The sequence below is a fragment of the Balaenoptera acutorostrata genome, chromosome 19, assembly GCF_949987535.1.
Source record: "Balaenoptera acutorostrata chromosome 19, mBalAcu1.1, whole genome shotgun sequence".
In the NCBI taxonomy this organism is placed as follows: Eukaryota; Metazoa; Chordata; class Mammalia; order Artiodactyla; family Balaenopteridae; genus Balaenoptera; species Balaenoptera acutorostrata.
This window is the reverse complement of record NC_080082.1, coordinates 17747767-17759880: the sequence shown is the minus strand read 5'-3', so window position 1 is coordinate 17759880 and position 12114 is coordinate 17747767. Positions and strand designations below refer to the sequence as shown.

General features: G+C 33.0%; 1 protein-coding gene across 5 annotated transcripts in view; it reads left to right on the top strand.

The window, feature by feature from the left end:
- NFAT5 (nuclear factor of activated T cells 5) overlaps nt 1-12114 on the top strand; it is a 190433-nt gene that overhangs the window by 69855 nt on the left and 108464 nt on the right. For 2 of the 5 annotated variants that reach the window (XM_057533769.1, XM_057533768.1), the window contains exon 2: nt 417-470. The exons of the other annotated variants lie outside the window; for them this stretch is intronic. In XM_057533769.1, coding sequence (XP_057389752.1) covers nt 417-470 — 54 coding nt within the window. The remainder of the gene's footprint in view (nt 1-416; nt 471-12114) is intronic. 5 annotated transcript variants of the gene reach the window in all.

Sequence of the window (12114 nt, the reverse complement as noted above, 5' to 3'; positions counted from 1 at the left end):
TGTAGCCATTATCTGTTGCTCTGATGACTTTAGTTGGCAGTCACCATCCTGAAGTAGTTTGGAAATATTGTAGTTTTGAGTGTCAAAAAGGAAGAGACGATATCTAGAGGTGATTCTTAGAGAAGGGCTAATGTGGTACAGTTGGGTGCTAAAAATAGTCAAGACATTAACACCGTTTGTGCAGTAATCACCAGATAATTTTCCATGAAACAAATGCTTTATGAAAATCTAAGTTTAGTATAGAGACCAGTGTAGAGGCAATTCAGCCTTCTTTTGCCGAGAATATATTCACAAATAGGGACTTCAGCTCTTAAAAATACGTGACAATTATATAAGAAATGTATGCTATCCTTGGCTTTTTTTTTTTTTTAAGTCATTCAGCATAAAAAGTACTTAATGCTTTTTGTGTTTTTCAGATTCTCTGAAGTTACACCCATCACAGAATTTTCATAGAGCTGGACTATTGGAAGGTCAGCAAAGTGCCATTTTAAAGCATATTGTGTGAGTATGCAAAGGCTTTCTCTGAAATGGAGTTTAAATGAGAAAGTGTTAAACTTTGCAAACTCATACAATCTAGTTTTCTCCTAAAGAGCCTGATCCTTCTTTTAGAGCAGCTGAATGTTTTAGTGGATTTTGTGTGTTTGATGTCCTTGTTAGCTATTGTATCTGTTTCGAGAAGCCTTGGGAAAAAACCCCACAAAACTATTAAAAATTGTGTGTTGGGTGTTCTACTTTAAAATTCCATATCTTGATTCTAGTTTTTTACAAAACAAACTGAATATGAAAAGGCTCAAACATTAAGATCATGAACATAACTAAAAGAGTGACACCAAACACATATTTAGTTTGGAAAGTCAGAATTTAGAACTTTCATATGCTGAGCATTTCAGAATGGCATATTAATTATTTATTACAATAGCATTGATGTCATTACTCTTGCATCATTTTTAAGGATAAGGAAAGCCAAGTAATAGAGATGATGATTGAGCTATGCTTAGAAAAAGGGTTTTAGAAAGTTCTGGAAATGTTAGAATGTGTAGAATAATTTAAACAGCTGACAGTTACTTTAGAAAACATTATTCTGTGTTTTTTTAGCATTTTAAGACAAAAAAAGGACTACTTGTTGTTTTTGAAGTTTTTGAAGTGATTTCATGTATGTCATTTTTGAATCATGTAATCCTGGGAACTGGACAGCAAGGATATTAATTTTCCTATTATAAAGATGAGTAACCTGAGGCTGAAATTAAGAGACTTGGGGGAAAAAAATCATATGATAGTAGAAACAAACAGTGCTTTTGTGTTGTAGTTGGTGCTCTTTACCCAAAGCCAAGCTGCCACTGTAAAATATATATGTAACCAGTAACATAAGCATTTTATGGTCCACTAAAAAAGGCCCTAAATATTTGTTTGACTTGAGTGTAGGTGTCAAGGGAAAAAGTGGGTTTTGTAATTAAGCTTAAATTTGAATACCAATTTAGCTACTTGTGACCTTTAGCTCTGTGACCTTGGGCAAGTGATTTTACCTCTCTAAACTTTAATGTTCTTTTATAAAAATGTATATAATCTCAAGTTTAGTGAGCTAATGTGTATGAAAATGCCTAGTATAGTGTCTGGCTTAATAAATTTTTTTTCCTTAAGTATCAGCTAAATTGTTTTAACTATAATTTAAAGCATATAAAAGTTCTTAGATTAATTATTGATTATATTTATACTTATAAAAAGTCCATAGGTATATATATACCTATGGTATATATTAGTATAAAAATCAACTACAGTTTGAGGCAAGGGATTTTTAGAAGTGTTTCTTGGTGAAGCAGATTTGTTGTTTCTATTTGTATTGTTCAATTTGTGACCATGTTGTGGAGTTATATTTGTCTGTACAAAAACTCATCCATTTTCTGGGCAGCAAACCAGAGTGTTATAATCATAGAGATTATCAGGCAGGAGAAAGATAAGAAAAAAAAAACGAGTGTTAATTACTTAAGCAAATATTTTTAACAAGTTGATGGAAATGCAGGCAACAATCTAGTATGTATATTTACATGTATGCCAAAATACTTTCACTAATTTTTCATTTTGGTTGAGAGGATACTCAGTTATTTAAAGTAAGACCACCCTTTATGGATTATATATAAATTGTAAAATGTGTAAGTATCAAGTATGTCATGTTCTCTTATATCTTTGATACAAGGTATAAGAAAGTTATTTGCTTGTGTGATGAAAGGATTTAATCTATGTACCCTATTTCTATTTTCAACCTTTTATTATGGACATTTTAAAGAATACACAGAAGTGGAGAGAATAAAATGATGAACACATCATTTTATTTATTTATAGGTTTATGGGTTTATTTATTTATTTATGGGTTTGGTGGTACCCACCACCAAACTTTAATAGCTATCAAAGTATGTCTACTCTTGTTTTTTTAATCCTCTCTCCCCCTGCCCAAGCTGTATTATTTTAAAGCAAATATCAGACATCATAATCATTTCATGTATAAATACTTCTGTATTATAGTGATATTTTTTATATTACTGTTTAAAATACTCTATTCCAGGAAATACAAAAAATTCTAATTTATTTCAGCAAGATATAGTACAGCAGGAGGCTACTGCTCCTAGTGTATAAGAGCAATCTGTGCTAAGTTTGTAGGTTATGTGGTCAGACTTGGGTTCAAATCCTTGTTTGACGTTTGTGTGTGACCTCAGCTTAGTCATTTAATCTTTCTGTGCTTCAATTTTCTCTTTTTTAAATGGGGGCAATAATATTATCTTCATCAGAGGTGTTGTTAAGATTATTTGAGGCAAATTCATGTAAAGCATTTAACCTGGTGTGTAGTAAGCTCTATAAATGTTAGCTAAATTTTAAAAATTAAATTTAAAATTTTAAAAATTTAAACAGCCATCTATATAGTTCTTACCATGTGCCAGGAACTTTACAAATATGAACTCACTGAATCCTCATAACAGCTGTTTGAGATCGTTACTATTACCTCATTTCACAGATGAGGAAGCTAAGGAGGCTTAGGGAGTTTCAGTAACTTACCTAGAGTCACACAGCTGGTAAGTTGTAGAGCCAAGATTCCAGCTCAGGTAGCCTCACTTCAGAATCTGTGCTCTTAAGTACTATACTGTACTGACTCCCTACGATATATAATATGAAGTATTGTCTAGTAATGTTTATGTATGTATGCTTTACATCAATAGTCCAGGTTTCTTTTTTCTTTTTTTTTTTAGCAAAGTATTTTTTAACGGTTTAACCTCCCCCCCCCCCCCCCCGCAACCCCGCCGCGTTGGGTCTTCATTGCTGCACGCAGGCTTTCTCTAGTTGTGGCAAGTAGGGGCTACACTTCATTGTGGTGCGCGGGCTTCTCATTGCGGTGGCTTCTCTTGTTGTGGAGCATGGGCTCTAGGCACGCAGGCTCAGCAATTGTGGCACACGGGCTTAGTTGTTCCGCGGCATGTGGGATCTTCCCCGACCAGGGATCAAACCCGTGTCCCCTGCGTTGGCAGGCGGATTCTTAACCACTGTGCCACCAGGGAAGTCCAATAGTCTAGATTTCTATCTAATAACTAAAAAAGTCAGCCCAGTGTGAAGGGAATTTAATTATTATCATACAATTTGTTAAACTTTTTAGAGAACACAGGTTTTACAAATTACAGTTTTTTTGTTTTTTGGTTTTTTTTAAGGACGACAAGGTTGGAAAACCTACAGTTGGGTATTTAGCTTCAAAAATAGATTTAAAATCTCTTTACTATTCAGTTTGTTCACATTTATCTTTCATATCAATGCTGGTCCTTCTACTCCCTCTCCCCCTTTTCAAGAATAGGAAATTAGTTCCTTTTTTTTTTTTTTTTTTTTACTTGAGATATAGCTGACATTTTACATTATGTTAGTTTCAAATTCACAACAATGATTTGATATGTATATATATTGGGAAGTGATCACCATAATAAGTCTAGTTAACATCCATCACCCTACATAGTTCTGCTAATACTGTTTTATTTAATTTGGTGATTGCCTGACAATGGGAAAAGGGTCTAGCTATTTAATGTAATGATATGTAGGCCATTAAAATAATGTTTCTGGTGACCCCATAATTACATATGAAACTCCTAATAAAATAAGTAAATAAAAGATATTGTTGCAATTATATTAAAAATAGCTTGCATAGAAAAAAATCCTGGACAAAAGTATATACTACAGATTTTTACTTTTTGATTCTATTTTTGCATTTTCCCTACCTTCTTTAAAGAAGGTAGTTTGTATATATTTTTTAAAAAATAAAATGGTTTACACTTACAGTGTTCAGACTTTAAGGCTAGGGTTCTACTTTGGAGTGCCTGGAAAAAATGTTCAACTACAGGGAAAAAAAAAAAGGTGCCATTTCTTACACTTTCTGTATTAAAAAATGTTGATTTGGGCATATATAGTTTGCTATATAAAAACGGAGATTAAAAATTAAACTAAATAAGCAAATAATAACAGGTCATTCTAGAAATACCTATAGAGATGTAAGATAAGATGGTAGAAAAATCAGATAAAACAGGAAAAATAATATAAGCAAATTGGAAGAAATAAAGTAATAAAAACAATGGATTAAAAATTTTAAATGCTTTTAAAAGTGTGAGTTAAGAAATTACATGTGGGACTTCCCTGGTGGCGCAGTGGTTGAGAGTCTGCCTGCCAGTGCAGGGGACACAGGTTCGAGCCCTGGTCTGGGAAGATCCCACATGCCGCGGAGCAGGTAGGCCCGTGAGCCACAACTACTGAGCCTGCGCGTCTGGAGCCTGTGCTCCGCAACAAGAGAGGCCGCGATAGTGAGAGGCCCGTGCATCGCCATGAAGAGTGGCCCCTGCTCGCCGCAACTAGAGAAAGCCCTCGCACAGAAACGAAGACCCAACACAGCCATAAATAAATAAATTTATAAAAAAACAAAACAAACAAAAAAGCTTTCTTCCTTTGCCTTCAAAAAAAAAAAAAAAAAGAAATTACATATGGATCAACTTAAAAGAAAATATGAAATATTACATTGAGTTAGGGGAAAATAAACTTTTTTTTTTAACTACTCTCAATCTGTTTGATGTTGTACCATGCATAATTTTACTTTATAGTTCAAAAATGAAAATCCTAAAAATAGTAACAGTTTTTTTTACTGATTTTATGGAATATTTCTGAATTGCCATTAAGCCTGATTTATTTCTTTCCTAGGGCCTGTGTTCGTAAGGTAGTTAGGCCATTAACTCTTACATGATGAAATGTATGAAGATATCTTACTAGAAAGGACTTTTTGAAAGTATTCAACATTAAAAGTAATCTATTGGATTCTTTTCTTGTTTAGTATCTATAATATTCTCTATTGGTCCATACCTAATAAACTAAAAATATTATTGAGGAAATAATTATGGAAATGAATTTCAAACATATGACAGAATCATACCTAGTTCATGCCAACTTTTTGTTTCTAGGATCCATCTCTCTCTGATTTCCTGTCATTTGTTTTTGTGTCTCTTCCTAAACTCTGCTTTTTTAATTTTTATTTTTATTCAATACTGGAATTCTATTGCTTGTTACAATAAGAGGATAGAAATTCATATTTAATCAGATGGTCCTTGGTCTGCTCTTGATTCATTCTTGACTCTACTGTATTAATTCCAGGAGTCCCCTAAAACTTGAAAATGGTAGTACAGATGAACATTTCTTATTGTGATCAATGTTATATGTAAAAATAGCCACTTTTTATTAGAAAAACTTGACCCATCAGATTATTTTCTATTAAGAATAACAGGTAATTAGAAAAAAATAAAGATCAAATTAATCTGAGATATCAGTTGGGCCTGATTATGTAGTGACAGAGGATAATTCTGCTAACTTTATGAGAGATAAAAGACTTTCTTCAGTAGATATGTTGCTTATTATCTTATGCTCTTTTCTTGTTGCTAAGATTTTATTTCAAGTTGCGTGAAAGAGAGTCACGTCTTTTATTTCCTGTTGCCTTAATAAAAATCAAGGTTAAAAAAACGAATGAGGTATAATACACTAATTATAAACATGTATTTGAATGAAAAGGTAGAAATAGTCTATGGATTAACTACAGGTAATGATTTCAGCTTCCAAAAGTAAATAAAACCTGATGTTGTGATGAAGGATCTATATTTTTGATGGTTTGAACTAAAGATGTGATACATGAGATTTTTCAGTTACTTTTATTTATTCTTAATAACTTAAAAATAGATGTTTTCTCTTGCTTTTATTTTTAATATTTACTTGATAAGTAGGTACTGATTATTACTGCTGGCCAGCCATGAATCCTTATCACTTCTTTCCCATTCAGAAATGTTATTATTAGTCCTTTAGTAAATTTGGTACTTGGTTTTGAAAGTGAGACAAGAACAGAAAAGTTACTAATAAATAGTGAGCCAAGTTGATTACTCTTATCTTTATAAATTTAGTTTTAGTTTTAAAAAATCTATGTAAAGCAGTCTTTATAGGACATGTCAAAAGAAACAGTGTTGGTAAAGAGAAGAAAGAATAATAAATTCAGTGTTAGTAATAATTGAAGTCATTTTTTGAGCAATTTGTGTGTACCAGCATTTTACAGATATTTTCCACGTTTAATCCTCAGAAAAGTCCTGTGAGATAGTATCAGTATCCCTATTTCATAAATGAGGAAACTGAGGTACAGAGGGATTCACTAATTTTCTTAAGGTTACATAGCTAATGGAGGAGGCTGGTATTTGAAACTTGACTATTTTACCCCAGAGTTTTGAGTTTATACTTACTTTTTTACAATACAAACATTTGATAATTGGCATTTACACTTCAGGCCCTAACAAGATTACACCACTGTTCAGATGGTATATAAAGAGTACCTTGTGTAGATTTCTTTAGCTTAACAGTTCCCGTAAAGTAAGGAGAGAAATTCTATAAGCCACACATAAAAATCAGTAAAGATTATGATGATGACCCTTTTTAGGAATATTTTAGCACTCAAAATTAGCAAATCATTTCCTGGCTTTGGTGCATGTCTTTAAGATTTAGCTGAAGCACACTGCTGGTTGAACCACCTCTGTTTTGACTGTTGATGGTGCTCAAAAGTGAAAAGGAAGGGGAAGGGTAAGCAAGCCACCACCTAAGGAGAACTGCTTTAAAAACGGAAGATGCCATGGGGCTCTTGATTTCTTTGGCAGTAGTTTTATGGAAGCATAGAGGTCATTGCACCCTATTTCTGCTGGTATGTTTCAGAGCGTAACTAAACCTGAGAAGAGATGAGCAACAGAAAAAGCAATACTCATAGAGCATTGGGAGTTCTATTTATTGTCGTGGTTGGTGTTTGTTTCTGAACTTCCTGAAAATTCTGTTAGGCAGTAGAAAATTTGTGTTTTAATTCTAGTTAAGTCTTGAGACCATGTGGAAAATCATGTAAGCATTCCTTTTCTTCAGCAGAGACATTGTCATCAGTCTTGCTTACCTAAGAGTTGTGAGGAAGAATAACTGAAATAATGTTAGAGGATTTTGAAAACTATGAAATGCTATACGAATAGTGATATTTTGCATAAGGCCCTATTAATTTACTTTGGTTCTTCTTTCCACTGTCTGTCTCTCTTTTTTTTCCCAATCTTCCCATTCTACCCATGTCTCCATTTTCTCATGGTACTCTCCACATTTTGCTTGTTGGTTCTGCTGTTACTTCTTGTATCCTTTCTGTCTTTCCCCTCTCTTTTAGAAAAACAAACCATCCTTATAGAGGTACACAGGTACACCCATTTCAAGTGTTCCTTGAGTTTTTAACAGGTGTATACATGTGTGTAATCACTACAGACAAGATACAGAACATTTCAGTCATCCCGTTAAGCTAAGCTACCTCTTGATCTTCTGTAGTAAATTCTGCCCACTCCAGCCCCTCAGGAAAATTGATCTGTTTTTCCTTACTAAAGATTAGTTTTGCCTTTCTTTAGAATTTTGTGTAAATGGATTTATACAGTACACACTATATTTACAGTATACAGTGTGTACTCTTCTGTCTTTAACTTTTGTTGTTCAACCACCATAACCTTCTAGAAAGGAAAACTAGTTTTTTAAAGGACATAAAGTTAATATGGCATTTTTTATTCTTTTATATATTCCTATTTTCTATAATGTAGCCAAGTGTAGTTTTTTAGAGATGATTTTTTTATGCTTATGTGCAAGGTTATAGGTTACTTAGTTATAATATTATTATAGTTATAACATAGTAATAATATAATAATAATATTATTATTCATTCACTCAAAGTGAATTCACCCATATATCCTGGCCACATATTGCTTATAGTTTAGTAAAAGAGATTGTATGTAAATAAACAGTGATAACACAGAGTTTTAAAGGGTTTTGTAATTCAATCTGGAATGAAGAATGAAGTTAATTTGAAGTTCCTATTTGTTAATAGGAAAATACTTTTGTGCAAAGTATACCTGAGCATATAGTTTGCCCCTATACTTAATAACTGTAAAATGAAGTTTAAAACTTTAAACTTTCTTTTTAAAATAGTTTAAGTCTTCAGAGGGTTATAGAGTTGAAGAGTATGTAGGTAGGGGGTATGTACTTATTTGTACTCTGATTATTTCTGTAGGTTAAGCATAAATTAGGTAAAAACAATATGAGCTTTCTGTCCCATGTAAGTGAGTACTATCTTGTGCTTAACTGTAAAAATACTACTGTAAATGGTAATTAATGATAATAAATTAATGTTCACAAGTTGTAAATTTATAACTTGTGAACATTATAGGCTCAATTTATAAGCGCCTAGATAATGGGCAGTTATAAGTACTTTAGAAACACTGTAAATCAAAAGTTTACTTGAGTACGTTTTTATAAAATTGTATTGTGACCTCCAAGACTTTTTTCTATATTCCTTTTTCATTTTTATTGTTAGGTCATACTCTCTAGACTATTAGGCTAATGTAGAGTGAATGAATGGGAAATATAAACGTATAGTTGAATTTTATAATTTTAAAATTATTTTTGAAGAAATTTTCTTAGTTTATTTTTACCTATAATGTTGAGTACAGGATGAAAATTTATATATAATATTTGAATAACATGCTTTGGATAAAATTACTACTTAATTCCTTTAAAAAACTCATTGCTTAAAAAAAAAAACTGGGTAATGAAGTAGTTGAAGAACAGAAAGTAATTAGTTAACCAAATTACTACTCTGTTATAGTAAACATAAATAACATGTTTATAGTGTATAGTAAATAAAAACTAAAAAATAACTTTCTTGAGACTGTTTTTCAATCAAACTTCACAAGAATGGATAGAATCAACGCTGTAAATTCTGCACAGAAAAAGAAATTTAGTGCATAGTGAATTGAGAACAAATAAACAGAAGAGTTGAAATTGAAGAATATGAAGTTTTTCTTAGGAATTAAAAGTGGTAGAGATAATAATAAGTAAATCAAAGTCCCACTTATTTATCTGCCTTGTGAATAGAAACCCAGTTTCAAAAACACGCATTACTTAATAGCTGTGTGATTTTAGGCAAGTTACTTAACCTTTCTTGACTCAATTTGTTCTTCTATAAAGTGGAGATAGTAGACTCATATATTTGTTATGAGGATTGGATGAGTTAATATTTCTAAAGAACTTGGAATAATGCTTGGCACACAGCACTATATAAGTATTTGTTAAATAAGTAAAATAAAATTTATATCTACAGGTAAGTTATTTGGCAAACATACTCAAGATGTAGCAAGAAACCAGGATTTTATTTCTATGCATAAGCTTCTGAACATCCAAATCAGATGTTGCTAAATTTATATACTAAGGTTTAGGCATTCACAGCACTATATTGTGCAGGATTAATCTTCCTAAAATACAAATCAAATCATATTGCTTACTTAAAAATCCTATAATGGTGTCCATGGGCTTTAGGGTGAAATCCACATTCTTAAAGACTTGGTTCCTGATTATCTTTTTATTTTAATTGAGGTGAAATTCATAGCACATAAAGTTTATCATTTTAACAGTTTTAAAAATTTTTTTTATTTTTTATTTTTGGCTGTGTTGGGTCTTTGTTGCTGCGTGTGGGCTTTCTCTAGTTGCGGTGAGCGGGGTCTACTCTTCGTTGAGGTGCGTGGGCTTTTCGTTGCAGTGGCTTCTCTTGTTGTGGAGCACGGGCTCTAGGCGCGTGGGCTTCAGTAGTTGCAGCACACAGACTCAGTAGTTGTGGCACGCAGGCCCTAGAGTGCACAGGCTTCAATAGTTGCAGCTCATGGGCTCAGTAGTTGCGGCTTGTGGGCTCTAGAGCACAGGCTTAGCAGTTGTGGAACATGGGCTTAGTTGCTCCACGACATGTGGGATCTTCCTGGACCAGGGATCGAACCCTTGTCCCCTGCATTGGCACATGGATTCTTAACCACTGCGCCACCAGGGAAGTCCCCATTTTAACAGTTTTAAAGTGTATAATTCAGTGAGTTTTAGTCCATTTACAGTGTTGTATAACCAGCACCAGTATATAATTCCAGAACATTTTCACCACCCCAAAAAGAAGCCCCTTACTCATTTAGCAGTCATTCCCCATTCCCTCCCACATCCCCAGCTCCTGGTAGCCACTCATCTGCTTTTTGTCTCTATGAATTTGCCTATTCTAGACATTTCATATAAAAGAAATCATATAATATGTGGTCTTTTGTAACTTCTTGTTTCACTTAGCATAATGTTTTCAAGGTTCATTCATGTTGTAGCGTGTATCAGTATCTCATTTCTTTTTATGGGTGGATAATGTTCCATTAGATGGATACATACTACTATGTTTATCCATTCATTTATTAGTTGATGGACATTTGGGTTATTTTCGCTATTATGAAACATTTGTGTACAAGTTTTTGTGTGTACAGGTGTTTCATTTCTCTTGGGTATATACCTAGGAGTGGAATTGCTGGATCATATGGTAACTCTATATTTAACTTTTGGAGGAACTGCCAAACTGCTTTCTGCAGTGGCTGCACCATTTCACATTTTCAGCAGCAATGTATGAGGGTTCTGATTTCTCCACATTCTTGTCAACACTTACTCTTATCTTTTTGATTATAGCCATCTCTAGTTGGGTATGAAGCAGTCTCCTGTGGTTTTGATTTATATTTATCTAATGACTAATGATGTTGAGCATCTTTTCATATGTTTATTGGCCATTAATATATCTTCTTTGGAGAAATGTCTGTTCAAGGCTTGGCTCATTTTAAAATTGAATTATTTGTCTTTTCATTGTTGAATTGTAAGAGTTCTTTATATATTCTTTATACAAGTCCCTTATTAGATATATGATTTGCCAAAATTTTCTCCTGTTCTGTGAGCTGTCTTTTCACTTTCTTGGTAGTGTCTTTTGATGCACAAATGTTTTTAATTTTCTTGAAGTCTACTTTATCTTTTTTGTTGTTGTTGCTTATGCTTTGTGTCATATTTAAGAAACTGCTGCCTTATACAAGGTCACAAAGATTTACACCTATGTTTTCTTCTGAGAGTTTTATAGTCTTGGCTCTTACATTTAGGTCTTTGATCCATTTTGAGTTAATTTTTGTCTATGGTGTGCAGTATGTGGTGTGTCGTTCTTTTTCATGTGTATATCCAATTACCCCCAGTACTATTTGTTGAAAAGACTATTGTTTCCCTTTGAATGGTCTTGGCAACCTTGTTGAAAATCAGTTGACTATAGGCATATGGGTTTATTTCTGGATTCTCAGTTCTTTTCTATTCATCTATATGTCTATTCTTATGCTAGCAACGCACTGTCTTGATTACTGTAGCTTTGAAATTGGGAAGAGTGAGTCTTCCAATTTTGTTCTTCTTTTATAAGATTGTTTTGGCTATTCAGGGTCCTTTGAATTTCCATTTGAATTTTAGGATCAGCTTCTCAATATCTGCAAAAAAGAGAGCTGTGATTTTAATAGGGATTGCATTGAATCTGTAGGTCAGCTTGAGGAGCATTGCCATCTTAATAGTATTCAGTCTTATCCTCTATGAACGTGGGATGTGTTTCCTTTTATTTAGGTCTTTAATTTCTTTCAACAGTGTTTTGTAGCTTTCAGAGTATAAGTTCTACACTTTTTAAACATTTAAGTATTTTATTCTTTT